Below are 18,846 nucleotides of genomic sequence, written 5' to 3' on the forward strand. Positions count from 1 at the left end.
CATGATTTTATACACCCCTTGGAGGAAACCTATGAGCACATATACAGGCCAAAATGCACAGGACTTTTACTCAACAAACCAGTCAACTACTGAGCACCATGAGAAATGTGTCTATTTTTTTTCTTCTGATTTTGAGTGTTTTCCAGTTTGTACTTTTCCAAATAATTCCGGTTTTTCAAGAAAAGAGGATATAAGGCTGTGACCCACTAAAACCAAATGCTGATTTCTGGCCATTTTCACTTTTGGTTTTCCGTTATTTTGCACTTTTTCAGGGCTAATGCTACCTACAGTGAGTTTTGGTGGTGGAAATTCTGACCCCTGGAAACATGTAAATATACCCACTACTCAAATAAATGAACAAATGACCACCAAGAATTGAAAACAAGTGAAGGAGAAATGGTTGAAATGCTTCCCCCTCATTTAAGTTTATTGTAAAGTGTTTTTTTTAATTAAAAAAAGGATTACATGCCATTTAAACATTTTTTTAAAAGGAAAGTCAAATAGGTTTATAGATGTCTACTAGTTATTCATCAGGACTGTTCAATGCCACAGGATGGGGAGAAGAACCAAACAATTCTGATCAAGAAGCACTAAGGGGGGAAAATCGCACAATTCCAAACGAAAAGGTGAGACACACAGGCCCTAGTGACGGAGTGAATAGTGTTCCTGGATGCTTGTGGTCTTCGTAACAGAGAGCCTGGAAAACTAGAACAATAGAAAAACCAGTGAATGGACATGGCTACCAAGACAGTACTTTAATTCTCTCTCTCTCTCTTTTGGCAAATGCATTGAGATGGTGGAGTGACCTGCGAAAAGCAGGTTTCGAACACACAGTGGAAAGGCGCTAATCTTGGTTAAACCAGCCACTCAAGATCCAAAGTGAAGTGGATTGAAAAAGCAACACTGGGAATTTAAAAGTACCAGTGTTGCTCTGTTAACTTTGTCCCAAACCAGATCTTCAATAGGAGGAAAGCTAACTGGGAAAATTGGAGATGGAGGTTTCTCCTTGGCTGCACCCCAAGAACTAGTGTTCATTTTTAAATTGCATTTTTCAGTTACATTCACACAGCTCTGAAGCGAGCTCAGATTGGCAAAGGCCATTCCAACCCCATGAAAACTGGGTTCAGAACAATGGGGGAACAGTGTCTCCCATTGTTAAGCCAATGCATTCCCAAAACAGCCTCTTGTTTTCAAACCACAGAGACCATTAGAACTGGTTGGGAAAAGCAAGCTCCCTCCCTTTTCCAACCCCAAAGTGTTGGAGAATACATCGGATATGCATCTCGCTCTCTGCAAGCTCTGAAGTCAAGATAGAAAATGCTCCTATTAATGGGAAAGAAGAAGGAATTCTGACTGCAAAATACAACCACGAAGCGTGGTTCAAACACAGTAGAAGTTTCACCATTCAGCCCACTGATAGGGGGGGAAATCATTTCCGATTCATAAAAAAGGTTGTCCCTTTTTAATTTGACCATTTGTTCTCATCATGTTGGACAAATTTATTTTGACCATTTACATTCATGTGTTGGACAAAGCTCCACCTTTTCCCCTTATAAAATATAAGGTGGTAAAACAGGAAAATGAAACAGCGCCGTAACCACACTTCAAGGCAGTTATCCGTTTGGTCAATAAAAGGGAAATTTGTTCGTCTCTTCTGGTCCAGAGAAGCACCAGGCATCTTCACCAGCGGCCATGAATGAATCAGTCTGCATGAACTGCTCTTAAACTTTTGAAAGCCAGAGAACTGCATTTGAGAAAGTGCTCAGCAGCATGAAACTCAAAAGCTACTGTCTTCAAGATTAATTTATTTGGAGTTTCCCGGAGCGGAAAAGAGCATCACTGTACAGGAGCAGTCAGGGAATGACACCCAACCATGGAGATGTAGGATTCCCCATGGAAAATCTGTCCTGCACACAGCTCAGCTCGCCCACCCATACAGAGTGGGTGAGTTTGAACTCACACCTGTTACAAAATCCACACATAAACACGTGGTTATGGGGAAAGAGCATCCCTGGACAAAGGGACGCTCACCCTTAGCGACAAGATGAAGAAACCTTTTGTAGACTGGTATGGAAAAGCCAAAGGACAGCTTTACCTAGGAACTCCAAGTAATACTGGTTTGAGAATATGCTTAAACTCAGCATTTGAAAGAGTTTTTAATTCACATCACAATCAGTTCTTAAGTAGGATTTTCCTTAGGGTGTCATTTTTATCAATGGAAGTCTTGGCATGAATGGGGGAGAAAAAGAAACAGGAAGAAGTAATTCTAAAGAGGGCCAGTCACTAGCATCAAAAACCCGTTATCATAGATTCTTTAGTGATGCCCTGAAGTCACAAAACAAACATATGCATTTTACACAAGTCTTGCTTCCAAAGCACAAAGATAGCATCTTGCAGAACACAGATTTCTTTGCTGAGGTAAAATTGACCAAGAATGCTTTTGATAAATGCAGAAATCCAGACCAAACGAAAGATCAATATACCAGTTGGCTGGTAGTAAGGGAACCTTTGAGACACAGAGAGTCCATGAAACAAATGTGAAACTTAAATAACCTATAGTTCTAAGATAGTTAGTTCTTACTTGCTGGTTTCTTCAAAACAAAACATTTGGTGCTCAATGAATAGGCTGAATCACAGATATCATGGTGTTTTGCTACAGTCCAGGAGGCAAAGCTATTCAGAAGTAACGTTGAAGAATGTGAAACTGAAGTTGGGTAGATTTTGTACTGAGATGGTCAGTTTCCTCCTGCTCAAAAGAGATACATACAAATCCTTTTCAAAAGACCAACAGCCTTTGATGGGAAACTGCACTGGCTTTTTCTTCATCTGAGGAACAGACAACTCCTCCTAGGATGCTGGGAATGTTAATCTCCGTGGTTATTTGGAAGCTCCAAAGCAGGGGGAATGGGGACTCTTCCAAAATGGATTTCTCATGAGATGCTCCACTCAGGAAGAGCAGAGACATCTTGCAATAATCATTACTGTTTGGTTCAAAGGCCAAAAGCCATTCTGGATTTTCAAAATGAAGAGAAGTAAACAAACAAAAAGTGTTAAAAGCAGAGACTGTTGCTGTGGGCACAGAACCTAGGCCAGAAAAAGGACCCAGCAGGACATTCCCTTTGCTCATTAAAAAAAAAAAAGAAACTCAAAAAGCAATTGGCTTGTTCCAAACACTTACCTATTTATTGGCTCTTCTTAAGTAATACATCTGGATCATTCTCTGACGGAAGGTTGCAAAGTTATCTTCTTTCTTTTCCCCAGTACCCAAGCCCTCCCCTGCAGAGGTAGAGCCCCTAAAAAAGGCAAAAATAAAGATCAAGAGTTAGCTCTGTTTCTTGCCACCAAAATTTTAGGACAAACTGCAGGAACAAAGGAGAAAGCAGCAAACACTCTGCTGTCAAAGTGGGAATCTAGATTTGGCTGCACTTCTCCATGCCAGCCTCAGAAGCTGCAGCACACGTTCCTGACAAAGGTACAGAATAAGCAACCAACGCCACCCAAACCTCTCCTGTCTGTTGGCTCTCCAGAGGCCTGTTGCAATGAAAACAGTATCTCACAACCCTGTTGAGACTGATGCTGGTACAACTTTGTAAGTGGGACAGTTCACCAGATTAGGTTGAATTATACTCAAGGAAGGGAAATCATATTCTGCCCTTCCTCTAAAGAGTACAGAGCAATAGGTATAAAGTCTTTCCATACTGTCTTCACAGTAACCTTGTGAGGCAGGGTTATGCTGAGTGATGGAAACTGGCCTCCAAATGCACCCAATGAACTTCTTGGCTGTGTGAGTATTGACACCTGGTCTCTGGTACAGAATGAACTAATAACATAAGAACTTGTTCTTAAAAAGAAGAAAGGGACTTCCCAAGAAGGGAAACAACTAATGCTGCCACAAAATGCCAAGCTCTCCCCGCATTCCATTTCCTTGTGGGGACACAAGAAAGGAAGCTGAGTGACTGCCAAAGTCTTCTCCTATAAGCCCAACCAATTGGGGTCATGCCTTTTTCTTCCATGGTCAGCTGCAGGAATCAATAGAGTGCCTTGCATTTCGCTCCAGCGAGTTCTTCACTCTCCTCGTCTTCCTCTAGACTTTCTCCAAAAGCCAGCAGGAAGCATTCAGAGCACACCTGCTAGTCTCTGTTGCAAGCTACCTTCACCTAAGATCAAAGCTATTTCCATAAGAGAGCTTAGCAAGTGATCACCTTATGACTTGCTTTGCCAAGGTTTCCATCCTGAAGGTATGTAAGGCACCTGGACATTCATGAAAGGCAATGTAAAATTCAAAACAAAATCAAATGAACAAAGTTCATTTCAAGAAAGCTGGAAGTTAAATCAACAAAAGGAAGCGGAGTCAAAGAATCTTCAGCAGAAACTACAGGATGGAGGCAGTTTGTAATGTATTAAATACCTGCTCTTTCCGTTCCTGCTAAATAGTTTTGATGTGTGGAAATATTCTGACTGCTTTCTTAATAAAACATCTCTCTCTCTCTCTCTCTCTCTCTCTCTCTCTCTCTCTCTCACACACACACACACACACACACACACGGCAAAGCAACACTTCTGACGAAAGCACAGGTTCTTAAATAAATCAGGGGTTGGCAACCAGCAAACCCCAGGACCAAAGTGGGTCACATGATGATCCCAGAAATGAGAGACCGGTGGGTAGACAAATAGCATTTATGACAGTGATACCTGGTAACAGGGATGCAGCTCTATGACAAAATCTAGAGTAAACCAATGACCCAAGCAAGGCCTGGAAGATATTCATTGCTCCAACCAGCCAGCCAGATAATAAATTTGTAAACTATCAAATACATCCAAGATTAATTTGGAATATAGTGTCCAGACTGAGGGAAGTAGCCTTGATCAGTTCCCATCTAGAATCCTGTGACTAGTTGTGGACACCCCGGTTCAAAGAGGATATTGACAAGTGAGAACTTGTATAGAGAAAGGAAACCAAGATGATAAAAGGTCTGGAAACCAAGCTTTACGAGGAATGATTTAGGGATCTGGGGATGTTTAATTTGGAGAATTCTATGATTCTATGAGAAAACTGAGAAGAGACATGAGAGCTAGCTTTAACTATCTAAAGAGATGTCATGGAGAAGATGGAGTGAGCTTGTTTTCTGCTGCTCCAGAAACTAGAACACAATCCAGAGTATTCAAATTACAAGAGATTCCACCTAAACATTAGGAAGAACTGTTTTACTTTCAGAACAGTTCAACAGTGGGATAGACTAAGTTGGGAGGGTGGTGGACTCTCTGACTTTGGGCGATTTTGAACATGGGTTGAATGAGCATCTTTTAGCACTGCTTTAGATGTGTCTTTCTGTATGGCAGGGGGTTGGGCTAGGTGGCCTTTACAGTTCCTTCAAACACTAAGTTTCTATTATTTTAAGCTCTATTACTGGGAGACACTGTCCAAGGTAAACATTGATGAAGCTCAAGAAGATTTAACAGAGACTTCTCAACATAAAAGAAGAGCTTCAAAGAGATCAAATTGGAGATTAAAAAAGGTACAAGAGAAGCAGGCGAGAAGAGCATATTCAGCCAGCAGAAAACATACATAGGTCTCTACCTAGGTCTCTCCCTTCAGCTAGATCCTCTGATGGTACATTGTATATTGGTTTACTTTCAGGAAAAAACCCTACACTTTCCAAGGGATTGTAGCCCAAATTCTCCCATGGTTGCATGCTGGAAGTCAGAGGTAAAACTGATGTTTTGCGATCCTGTGATCTCCACCATGGACTGACAAAAAGACTAAAATATGGGTCCTAGAGCAAATCAAGCCTTAGCTCTCCTCAATGCCGAGATAACCCAACTGAGGCTACTGTATTTTAGAGATAATCATGAGAAGATATGATTCATTAGAAAAAACAGCAGTGCTTGGTAAGGTAAAAGACAGTAGGAAAAGAGGAAGACTGCAGTATTCATGGACTGATTGTTAAGGTAGTATTTAAATAGATGTTGAAGGATCATCTGTCGGGACTGCTGCAGTTGTTGATTCTTGCATGGCAAGGGGTTGCATTAGACGGCCCTTGCAGCCCTTTCTAACTCTTTGATTTTATGGTTCTATGACTCCCATCCTGGAAACCATGACTGCCCTGAGGTTGCAAGACCTGAGCAGGGCTGCTGATAAGAGGGACAATTGGAAGAGAAGTTAATTGGAAGTAAGCTCATTAGCTTATTTGCTAATTAGCTTACTTGCTGTTCACCGCTATGATCTTTGGAATAGTGGTATATAAATAAAACAAATAAAAAAAAACAACAAATTATTCACAGGGTTAGTTTGATGGCTACTAACAACAAAAACGACCCCCCCCCCCAAAATAAATAAATAAATAAATAAAATTTGGCTGAGAACACTTTTAGTATGGTTCTATATTTCACCACTATTATGAGCTGCCCATCACGTTGAAAGAAGCCTGCCAGGATCAGATTTCCTACTAGTGTATATGTTTTGCTTGCTTGTAGCATTTTAATGCTGAATTCAATAAGTAATGGATGGATGTGCTGTCAGACATTACTGACAGTGTTACCTGTCTACATTCCTGATTGATTAGAATCAAGCAGATGGCTGTCTCATGAGAACGGCTGGTATGAGGCTGGAAGGAGGGGTAACCCTGGCAAATAGGGAGTATGAGACTGTTTTGATCTATGAGCAAATGGGATGTCAGCCTGCTTGAAGTATGAATGACTATGTTCTTTAATTATGCTGTGTAACCACTCATACCTCAGCCCTAACAACACAAATCTTCTGTGAACATCTTTGGTTTCTGAATAAAGTTTTCCTGTTTTTACAAGTGAAGAACGAAGTTCTGAAGTGATCCTGTACATGACAAAACCAAACCACCAATTGTGACTTGTACATCACTTCTAGTTCCACAAAAATGGTGTGCATCACTGCGGAAAGCAAAGACAGGTTGAAAGATGGGTTAGATGTTATTCAGAAAATCTCAGCTCAAGGAAGTCTAGGAGGAGCTCAGGGACACTGTTTAAAAACAATACCAACAAAACAGTTGGCAGTGGCTACTCCAAAAATGCCAGGCAGGGGCTGTGCATGTGTCTGTCTCCCATTCTCGCTACAGGAAGTGGCAGAAATGGCATCTGGGATGTTATGTGCAGCAAACATGGGCTCTATTGCATGTCATATTTCAACATATGAAAAGGCCTCATACCAAGACAGATGTTTGGGCTGTTCTGTCACCTTTGTTCTGCACTGACCGGCAGTTGTCCTCTGGAAGCCTTTCCTTTCATCATCTTACTAATAACCCTACCCATTTTTTTTTTTGCTGCCAAAGGCAAGGAACAGGATGGTACCCTTCCCATGCCATGTCCAAAAGCCAACTGAGCTGGCTGTTGAATCTTTCTTCGGCACTGGTAATGTGACAAGACACCCTCGGCACACCTGAAGGCACCCAGCTTCCTCAAGAGGTGCCGAGCAAATAATACAGGACAGACTCAGCTCCCTTCTCCAAAAACTTGCTCCCATCTCCTAGCATCTACTCCACTTAATGGCAGGGCCAGCTTCAGGGACTGAAGGTGTTACCTTGGTTTACTGAGCAGGTACAGGTTCAGTCTCCCTTATCTGAAATGCTTGGGACCAGAACTGTTTTGGATTTCAGAGTCTTTTGGATTTTTGAATATTTGTATATACATAATGGGACATAGTGGATATGGGACCCAAGTCTAAGCATGAAATTCATTTATGCTTTGTCTATACTTCATACACATAGCTTGAAGGTACCTTTATACACAATATTTTTTTTAAAAAAACAAAGTTTGCATCAACATTGAACCATCAGAAACCAAATGCGTCACTAGCACAGCCACCCATGTGGATAATATTGGATTTTGGAATATTAGTGATTTCAGAATGCTGAATAAGGGAGACTCAACAAGTACCATGTCTCTTGAGCTGCAGATGCCCAACAAACACAAAATAGAGGGCCTGCTTTGAATGCAAACAATCCCAGGTTCAATATCCAACACCAGAGGCTAAAGCTGGTAAAGAATCCTGCCTGAAATCTGAATTAGATGGAGCATTTACCAGTCTACGCATAAGGCAGATTCCTATATTCCTACTCAAATTAACCCTTTCAGAAACATGAGGGCTGAAATCTTTCTTTGCTTTGCTTTTGTGTAATTTGGAGTTAAATATAGCTTACAGATTCATAACAGCCCCCAACAGATTCCTCCCCCTTTATGAATTTGTCCAACCCAAGAGTGTACAACTTATGATCCCCTAGGTACTGCTGGATCCTCACTATCAAGCATGCTGGCTGTTGCTGGTGGAAACTGGGATCCAACAAAAGCTGGAAGGAATTAGTAGGTCCAGTCTGGAATCCGTTACAAAAGCCACCCAAGCTAGTGACTGGCTCCACATCTTGTGGCGGGAAGTTCCACAAGCAAGTTTACACCATGACTTTGAACAAAAAGTCTCATAAATATGAACAAGTGCTTGTCAAACTGGTCAGGAGACATAGAGACAGCCACCCACGTGGATGATTCTGATTAGGCAGATTTATAGAGGAAGTTACCTGTACTAACCAGAGTCCTTGCATATCCCCTTTAGTGTCAGTGACACACAGTAGGCTGTAGAACTGTGCTCTGGTCCTGCTGGTGGGCTTCCCTTCAAGCATCTAGTTAGTAGTGATGGGAAAAAGTTGCCAACCTAAAGGCTCTTGTCTGACTCAGCAATGGTTCTTCTTAGAGATTTTAGGCAGGAATGGCACCTCCATGTTCAGAAACAGTAGAGCCCTGAATACCAGTAGCTAACAGGGGAAGACACCGGGAAAGAGCTATGACCCTTTTGTGCTGCTTGTGGGATCCCTACAAGATATCTTATTAGTCATTGCAAAAAACAGAATAGATAGTCCAATTCATAATGGCTCTTGAGGAGATTCATTATGAATACAAATTAGAACTTTAATGCACAAGGCAGCTAAATGGCAGATGACAGCAGTAGCTTTTCAATCTCGCTGGTGCATGACTTATGGTGGCCTACCAGGCAATCCAACAGGGAGCCCACCAACAGAATTTGAAGAGTACACCTCTCCCATATTCCTAGTTCTCAGAATCTAATAATGTGAGATGAGACTGACCAAGACACTGAGGTTTACTTTGCTATCATAAGAGATGTTCCAAAGAAGAGTCTTTCATAAGAATACTATGGGTTTAATCTGGTATAACTCTCTTTATGCTGAGATAGGAAAATGGCCACAACTACAAACTGGCTGTGATAAAAATGGTAAACAGCACACACATCATGTGCCCAGGTATGTGCCACCTGTTCTCCCTGTTACGTACACTTTGACGGGCTCCTTGATGCCTTTGCCCTGGGCTCCAAGCCCCAGTCCCTCTTTCCAGCCCATCTTCTGAAGCATCTGGAAGCCAATATTCTTCTGGTTCAGGCGCTTGTTGCGAAACTCCAAGTCTTTTGAAGTTTGCTGACAACAAATAAAGACACTCAGTAATTTCAAGAAGACACCAGAAAGCAGAAGAATGCAATGACCAACAAAACATTGTTACAAGGTTCTTTTCCCAAAAGTGACCTTACTCTTTTTGGGGTTTTTTCCTCAGCATCAGAGTAGATTGGGGAACCTCATTCAGCCCAACAAAGTGAGCTGGATTACATTTCAGTTACTTTCTTGAGGGTCACATTCCTTTGGTAGATGGGACCACAAGAAAAAGGGGTGGGGCTAGATGTACCAGCATATTTCATCCTAAAGTTCTTCTTTAAATCTCAGGAAAGATACCAGACACTCACTTAGCACTAAAGTGACTTGCTTGCAAGTAGATGGAAGGGAGAGGTAGAGGTGGATGTCACTGGCATGTTGCAATAAGGACTGATGCAAGGACAGAATAGGAGTATTCTTCTCCTCCCCCCAATGTACTACTTGAAGGATGGGTGGCATAAAAACACATTATCTTGCCTCTCACCTTTTTATTTTTATATGTTGAATAGCCACGTGGTCGGTCATAAGCAATTCGGACTGGGTCATGAACTGAATGGCAAAGCAAGAAAGCAGAAGTCAATTCAAATGCAAATAAAATATTACCAAGAAATGCCACACTGGCTTAGAACAAAACATGGTGTCTCATTCTTAGAATTTCTGAAGTGGTGGCAGTCCATTTCAGAGTAAAACAATAAGGAGCTAAGTGGCAGTTAGTTAAGTCACAGGCTGTCTGCAAATCAATGCCCCATTCTGGGGTACAACTCATAGACTCCCCCAGCCAGCATTGTAACCAACAAGTATTTTTTCCCATGCTCTGAAATGAACCAAGTGCAAATCTTTCTCCACCCCAGTGATATCACTAATCCAACAGTGGCACAATGAAATCACACCTGTTTACTCCAGAGGTAGAGACAATGACACTGGGAAATCCAGCATTCATAAAAGCCTACCATTAGAAGGCCCCTCTCCCCCAAGGCATAGAGACCAACCCTTGCTCGGTGCAGGAACTCTACCTAAAGCATTGCCAGCAGGTAGCTGTCTAGCCCAGCCTCTTTTTGAAGATGTCCAGAGAAAGAGTCCCCACCACCTCTTGAAGTCATGGGCTCCACTGTCCACTGTCCATCTTCCTGTTAAGAAGTTCCTTCTTACGTTTTATCAAAATCTAATCTCCTGTAACTTAAACAGTATTATCCCAAGTCATCCCCTCTGGAGCAGCAGAGATCAAACTTGCCCATTCCCCTCATTGGCAGCTCTTAAGGTGTTTAAAGATGTCCCCCCCTCCATCATGCTAAACAAGCAATGGATTGAAACTACAGCAAAAGAGATTCCACCTCAATATTAGGAAGAACTTCCTGACAGTAAGAGCTGTTTGACAGTGGAAGACACTCCCTTGGAAGGTGGTGGAGTCCCCTTCTTTGGAGATAATTTTAAACAAAGGCTGGATGGCCATCTGTCACAGGGAGTGCTTTCATTCTGTGTTCCTACATGGCAAAAGTGGGTTGGACTGGATGACCCTTGTGGTCTCTTTCAACTCTATGATTCCATACAGTTCCCAGGATTCCCTAGCACTGACCCAGGGCAGTTGGTCTCAAACTGGATTATTTCTGCAGTGTGTTTTGGACCTATGATTCTATGATGGCACTTGAAGTCTCTTCCAACTGTATGATTCTATTCTCCTCCTCCTGCCTTCTTCCCGGTATAGGGATTCAAGGCAGTTAACAAAATTTAAACAGTCCAAGTTAAAACAATACAAGCATTAAAAATACAAAGTTTAAACAACAATTACAGTGCGCCTGCACCATACGCAGGCACAATATACATGGCTTTCAGCTTATGCTGAAGCTGCATGGCAATACAAAGAATGGAGCATGCGCACTGCCATGCCCAAGCCCCATTATATTGAATGGGACTCGAGCATATGCGTTTTTTGGCTTATGCGAGGGGGGGTCTTGAACGGATCCCCCACATAAGATGAGGTTCCACTGTAACAATTTTAAAAAGTTAAAAACATTACGTATTAAAATTTAAAAATCCTTTAGAAAACTCTTATACAATCTTATACAGCACCCAATTCAGTGTGAGAAATCCTGGCAGCATAGAAATGTTTTTATCTTTTGTCAAAAGGAAAGCAAGGATGGGACCATCCTGGCGTTTCTAGGGAGGGAGTTCCAGAGCCAGGGCCATCTCTCTTGTTCCCACCAAACACCTCTGAGAGGGTGATGGGACAGAGAGGAGGGCTTCTCCAGATGATCTCAGTGTTTTATTGAGTTCGTAAAGGGAGATCCAGTTATTCAAATAGCCTGGACCCAAGCTGTATAGGTTTCTATGATTCTCTGCTGCAGCATCAAACTGCTAGGTCATGTTTGACTTAACATCAACCATGAAACCATTTCATGGTTAAAAGGTTTACATGTCAGGTATCATGGAAGCAGCCCCTAAGACCCTTTCACCAGGAGTTCATGTATACTCCCTGGCCCCCTGCCACCTCACCTTTTGGCTCATCTATGAGACAGACTCTCTTTGAGGCTGGGATCAGACCCACTTTCAAAGATTTGCTACTGATCCTCTTGCGCCCATATGGTGTGCCCCGTGCAGGTTTGTGGGTAGACGGTTCTGAGAGACCCACGGCAGCTATGCTGGCCTCTCCTTCCGCAGCTGCATTTGAACTCTCTGCTGGCCTAGTGCCTTCATCTTTTTCCTCGCCTTCCATTTCACTTCGAGGACCCATTTCTTCCTGGTTCTCCCAGTCACCTTCCATGGCACCAGGACTCTCATGGGCCTCAGCAGATTCTTCTGCATCTCCGAAGTTTATCAATGGGCAGAGCTGGCGAATTTTCAGGCGATAGAACTTGAAGGCAGAGCTCTCTCGATCTTGCAAGAACCTGGGGGAGGGGGGGACTGGGATTTTAGTACTGCTTTATTCACTGTAACATGGGCTTCCATATTTTGAAAAACAGGACACATTTACTACTTCAAACCACTGACCACTATGAATTTGCCCAAAATATACACCCTATACACTCTGGGCAGTTCTAATAGGAGCCTCCGCTCTTCAGTAGTCAGTCCAACAGACAAAACAGAGCTTCCTTCATGGCAGTAGGGTACCTTTCTGCTCTCCACCGTCTCACTTTCTTCCTTCCCCCCAGGATGAGGGATGGCAGCCCCAGCAGTGACAATGCTGGTGATGGCATCCCTAACACAACTGGAACCTGCTAAGTCACCCAATATGAGGCTGGCTGTTGGGTGGGCTTCTCTCACCCTGCTTTAATCTGGCAAGTCTCACTTCCTCTCTCTCTCTAATACAGAATTACCTATGGGCCCCAACAGACAGGCCAAAATAAAGCTGCTTTGGGTCACTTTGGAGGTATGCTGTTTAAGTGATGTATGCATCCTAAGAGGCCGAAAGCCATGCCAAAGCTACACTGCAGTTCTAAGGACTGGAGCACACCTTTGGTACAGCTTCTGGCCTCTTAAGATGTGTGTGACATTTAAACAATATACCTCTAAAGTGACCCGAAGCAGCTTTATTTTGGCCTGTCTGTTTGGGCCCCTATTTTCCCCAGTCCAGACCTTCTTTAAAGAAGCTGGCTGTTCTGAAAGTCTGCCTAGACAGAAATTTTAGTTCTGAAAAAGAGGTCTTGCCTGGGAAAAAGGAGAACATTAACTTGTTTTTAAAAGAGAGCATGTCCTGGAGAAGAAAGATGTATAAAAGCCCTAATTGTGATGTGTATCGCCCCCCTTTCCTTCAAAAAACTCTAAAATGTGTTGGATGTTAGGCTGGCACAATGCAACCAGTCCCTAGTGAGCTTCCTGGCTGCACAGAAATTGATGCACTGCAGATGACAAATTCTAGTCTCAATTTTTGAAGGAAGAAGTGACAAAAGTGATCTGTTGTGGTTCACTTTTCCAAGCCCAAGTGGCTTCAAGGTTACATACCCTTTTGCTTGCCTTTCTCTGAATGCAAAGAAGGCAGCTCAGGTGCTTCTAATTTTGGTTTCTAGCAAGCCAAAGGAAGGAATTCCTATAAAGAATTTAGGCCGACAGTACACATGACCGTACTATTCTTACTACATACATGTTACATTTTCATTAGTATATTATTTGGGAAGAGGTCCCTCCGCATTCATTGGGGTTAAGGATGAAGGACCCCTGTGTATGTGGAAAAACTACAAATTAAAAAAACATTACAAGTATTCTTTTTCCCCCTGAAAGAACTCCTCTCTAGGAATCTCCAGCTCCTCCAGTGAAACTCTAAGGTCAACATCTGCCAGATGTTGATCACAGAAGCATGCTAGAAAACTACAAATGCCTACAGAAGTGTTTTCTCTAGGAACTTCTAGGTCCTCCAGCAAACTCTATGGTCAACCTCTAGCAGTTGCACTGGAGGACCTAGAGATTCCTAAAGAGAACATATTAATCAAAAAAGCAAATAATCAGATCTTCAAAAGTCAAACCGCAAATGTGGAGGGCCAACTGTATAGAATAGAAGTCTGATCGTTATATTACTTTTCCACATGTAATAGGAACCAAATTACCAACACCTCCCTCAGCTTAGTGAGCAAGGGAGGAACGGGGGGGGGGGGGGGGAAATACTCACCACAGATCTGGATTGTCCGCACTGTTCTCAATGCTAAATTGTTCAATTTCAGGCCCGACTTCAGCAACAAACTCAGCCAGCTTCTGAGCAGTTATCATGGTTTTGGGATCCACTGGAGCAGAGGCAAAAGACAACAGCAACTCATGATATGGAATTATTATCAGAACAGTCATAATATGGAATTTTGCCACTAAGAAAAAATAAAGGGAGGCACTGAGCTACCAGTGGGAACCATATTTTGAGAGCTGCAGAGAAGAACCATAAATCATAGAATTGCTCCTTTATCACGGAGTCAGATCATTGCCCATCTCACTCAAGATAGGCAGAGGCTTTACAGGGCTTCAAACAGGATTCCAGAGTTAAGTCTGAGACTTTGTGCGAGTACAGCAAGTTCTCTGCCACTGAACTATGGTCCTTTCCCTAAAAACATAAGTAGGATGCCAGTCCTCAAAGTTCTGGGAGCGGGGGGGGGGGGGGGGGGAGAATGACAATTTAAAGGGAAACCTAAGATGCCACCTTATATCAAACCAAACCAGTAGAGTTCATTTTGTTCAGTATTCCCTAAACTGATAAGTAGCGGCTCTTCAGGCTTTTCAGACAAGAATCTTTCCCAGTTCTCTTGGGAGACACCGGGGATTTGAACCTGTGACCTTGTGCAAAAAAAAAGCACACACTCCACCACTGAGCTTGATGTTGTTCTTATGCGCCTAACTCATTTCTGACTTGTGGTAACCATAAGGCAAACCTACTGGAGGGTTTTCTTGGCAAGATTGGTCAGAAGGAGGGTTGCCACTGCCTTCCATTGAGGCTGAGTGACTTGCCTAAGGTCATCCAGTAGGTTTCCATAGTTGAACGGAAATTTGAACCTTGGTCTTCCAGAGTGCTAGGCCAACACTCAAACCAGTACACCACACTTGCTCTCACCACTGAACTACTGTTCTCTTTGTAAAAATAGAGGCTCTAATCCCCATGATTCTGAATATAAAGTTTATACAAGTGACACAGGTAGCTGTCTTACTGAGTCAAGCTGTTAGTCCTTCTACTTGAGGTTTAGGTATCGCGGGCTAGAAAACATGCAGGCCCCAGTCTGACAAATGCCCTTTCGTCCCCCCGTCCCCATGATCTTCAATTTCTCCCAGCTCCTCCTGCAAGTCCTGGCTCAAATAGACTATTTTCCTACCAGAAGCACTGACAATATACACAATGTGCGCATTTCCTAGTTGCACAAAAAGAAGCTGCAGACTGAATGCAGGACCCACTTTGTGTCACCACAGGGGCTCTGCCACTGAATTGAGGACCCTCCCTCACTATACAAACTCTCACATAAGACAAGAATTTAGTTAGAGATCCTCTGGCATTCATTCATCGGCATCACTCCTGCCTCCATCATAGATGACTGGAATTACTGGGCAAGCAAAAGAGATGGAACACTGCAATAATAAGCCACTGGATGCTGGTAATGCATGAGGCTGATATATTCTGGGGCAGCTGTGTTGGCTATGCAGCAAAATATAAAAACACTTTTAAAAATCCAAAATATGTATTGCAGTGATACCATTATCTTTACTGGTGAAGTAGGCAGAAGTCTATGAAAGCCCATGCTATCAGCTTCTTTCTTTCAATTAGCCCCAAAGGTGCTACAAGACCCCTTTGCATACTGATTTTCCAGACTAACACAGCTATACCTTTGGGTTAATATTATTTTTACTTTTTTTCAAAAAACTGGTATGTTTACTTACACATAACCTACAACTGTCCCAATTTCTCAGGGGCAGTCCCAATGAATCCTTTGCTGCCTCACTTTCTCAACTGCTTCTAAAATGTGCCAGTTTCTCTCTCTTCCTACTACTTTCTCCCTTTGTCCTCAGCTTACTTTAATTGCTGCTGAGTTCAAAGTACAAAAGTAGTTTGTACTCCATTAACTCAACAGTCTTTCCCTTCTCAATTGCCTCAGGCAAAAGTAAACTGTCACTTCTCCTGGTCTGTCTGTTCCTCCTCATTAGCAACTTTGTTAAACATTTTGATTTCACATGCCCTGGTTTTCATCTGTAAAATGTTAGCATATGATTTTGTTGTTGTTGTTAACCACCCCCGAGTTGATCTCAACCCATTGCAACCCTGTGGATGAGACATTTCCAAGACCCCCCTTGTCCTCCACTACTCAGCTTAGTTCCTGCAGCTTCATAACCGTGACCTCCTTAATAGAATCTATCCATCTAGCATGCAGCCTTCCTCTCTTTCTACTTCACCTTTCCCAGCAATATTGTTTTTTTGCAATGACTCATGCCTTCTCATAATGTGTCCAAAGTAAGACAGCCTAAGTCAGGGGTAGGCAACCCTTTTAAGCCGGGGGCCGGGTTGCTGTCCCTCAGACAACTGGGGGGTCGAAGCCAAAAAATAAATAATTAAATAATTTTTAAAAATAAATAAATAAATAAACTGGGACAAATGTAGGACAAAATTTTCAAATGGAGGACACACAAAAATTTGCTGATTTTTTTTAAAAAAGGTTAAGATAAATGCATGTTTCTGAGGCTTCTATAGACAATTGCCCCACCATGCCCCTTGCGCAAAACGCCAAAGGCCCTGACGGCAATCGGCAGCAGGACCGGGCTGGGGCCGGTCCCAAGGCCTCGCCGGGCCGCATCCGGCCCGCGGGCCGCAGGTTGCCTACCCCTGGCCTAAGTTTTGTCATCTGCGTTTCCAGGGAGATTTCTGGTTTGATCTGTGCAAGGACTCATTTGTCTTTTGGCTGTCCACGGGATCCTCAGCACTCTTCTACAGCATCAAATCTCAAATGAATTGATTTTCTTCCTATCTTCTTTCTTAACTGTCCAGCTCTCACATCCATACATGGTAATAGGGAATACAGTGGCTTGTAAAATGCTAACTTTTGGGCTCAGTTGTATATCTTTGCATTTTAGGATCTTTTCTAGTTCTTTCATAGCAGCTCTCTGCATTCTTAATCTTCTTCTGATTCCCTGGCTGCAGTCCCCATTCCTTTCAATGTTTGATCCCAGTTATGAGAACGCTTACTATTCCTATTTCTTCACTGTCTAGGTTGAATTTGTCTAGATTCTCTGAGGTCATTATTTTTGTTTTCTTAATGTTCAACAATAGTCCTGTCTTTGCACTTTCTTCCTTGATCTTCCTTAGTCTGGAAGGTTTTCTGCTAGCATTATGGTGTAGTCTGCATCTTAGATTGTTGAAATTCCTTCCTTGTATTTTCACTCCTCCTTCTTCTGTGTTCAAGCTTGCTTTTCTTATAATATGTTATGCATTATAAATTATCAATACTTAATTTACTCAAGGTTGAAAAATCTCCCAAACTGGGAAATGAGGCTAGATGCAATGGTGGAGTTCTGTTGGAGGAAGGGAAGAAGCCAAAGGAATTGGAAGGCAGCAATCTAAACCCCCCCCCCCCTTCATAGCAGCCAAGGAATGGGGACCCTTGCTTATTTCATTCTTGCATGGAAAAATGAATTAATTTTCAGGGTATTTTTCCCTCCATTAGGCAAAATTAGATCTTGCAATAATTTTTCACATTTTGAAACTTTTTCTTGCAAAATGTTTTTGCACTACAATGCTACATTTTTGCACACACACAACAGTAGACAACTTACATAAATTGTAATTGTACAAATTACAGCTGTGGAAAAGTTGTCTTTTGTGCAAAAATCCCAGAGTTCTTCTTTTCAAAAGAGCAAGGGTCTCTCCCCCCCACCCCCAGTAAATACATTTTTCTTTTTTTGGAAATCAAGAATCCCAAAGTACATTTGTCTATTTTCATTACAGACACCCCTTTGAAGAGAAGGAAATGTGCCTGCAACATTTACATCCCTATTAAAGCACTACCAGTATCCCCAACTCTACATTTTGGGGGCAGGGGGAGGCAAAAAGATTAGAAACCTTCCAAAACTGGCTTTTGTCAGCACTGAGAGCTGGGGAGGGGGGGGGGGGGGAAGGGGAGAGAAAACTCTATTTGACAGCACATGATCACCAAAGTAATGCCAGCCTAAGAAGCAGAACCCCCTCTCATTCCACTTGAAGGTGGAAGAAGACATATGTTTAATTCAGTATTTTAAAAAGTGCTCCAAGTCATGTCTTTATGCTTAACATACTATGAGGGAAAGATCTTTGCCCTAAGTGCTTTCCAGCTTAGTCTGTGTCCTGTGGAGAATAAGAACTATGACTAAAGTCTGAGGGAGTTGGGCCTGGTCAGCTTGACAAAGAGAAGACCTAGAATATTGTGTCCAGTTCTGGGCACCACAATTCAGAAAGGACATTGAGAAACTGGAGCGTGTCCAAAGGAGGGCGACAAAAATGGTGAAGGGTCTGGAAACCATGCCCTATGAGGAACGACTTAGGGAGCTGGGGATGTTTAGCCTGGAGAAAAGAAGGTTAAGAGGTGATATGATAGCCCTGTTTAAATATTTGAAAGGATGTCATATTGAAAAGGGAGAAAGCTTGTTTTCTGCTGCTCCAGAGAACAGGACCCAGAACAATGGATGCAAGCTACAGGAAAAGAGATTCCACCTGAACATTAGGAGGAACTTCCTGACAGTAAGGGCTGTTCGACAGTGGAATGCACTCCCTCGGAGGGTGATAGAGTCTCCTTCCTTGGAGGTCTTTAAACAGAGGCTGGATGGCCATCTGTCAGGGATGCTTTGAATTGGATTTCCTGCATGGCAGGGGGTTGGACTGGATGGCCCTAGTGGTCTCTTCCAACTCTATGATTCTATGATTCTATGATTCTAAGACATGATTGCCTTGTTTAAAGAACTTCTCTTA

General features: G+C 42.6%; 1 protein-coding gene across 4 annotated transcripts in view; it reads right to left on the reverse strand.

Moving 5' to 3' along the window:
• Positions 1-369: 369 nt before the first annotated feature.
• The window catches only part of SUGP2 (SURP and G-patch domain containing 2), a 31,680-nt gene continuing 13,203 nt past the window's right edge, over positions 370-18,846 (reverse strand). For all 4 annotated transcript variants that reach the window (XM_089535850.1, XM_089535852.1, XM_089535853.1 and 1 more), the window contains exons 6-11: positions 14,056-14,167; positions 11,949-12,340; positions 9,943-10,007; positions 9,310-9,449; positions 3,179-3,293; positions 370-705 (exon numbers count right to left, since the gene is read on the reverse strand). In XM_089535850.1, the coding sequence (XP_089391976.1) occupies positions 3,179-3,293; positions 9,310-9,449; positions 9,943-10,007; positions 11,949-12,340; positions 14,056-14,167 (824 nt within the window). In that variant the 3' untranslated portion in view covers positions 370-705. The remainder of the gene's footprint in view (positions 706-3,178; positions 3,294-9,309; positions 9,450-9,942; positions 10,008-11,948; positions 12,341-14,055; positions 14,168-18,846) is intronic.

Source organism: Sceloporus occidentalis, unplaced genomic scaffold (assembly GCF_023333645.1).
Source record: "Sceloporus occidentalis isolate IW3139 unplaced genomic scaffold, rSceOcc1.0.p SCAF_8, whole genome shotgun sequence".
In the NCBI taxonomy this organism is placed as follows: domain Eukaryota; kingdom Metazoa; phylum Chordata; class Lepidosauria; order Squamata; family Phrynosomatidae; genus Sceloporus; species Sceloporus occidentalis.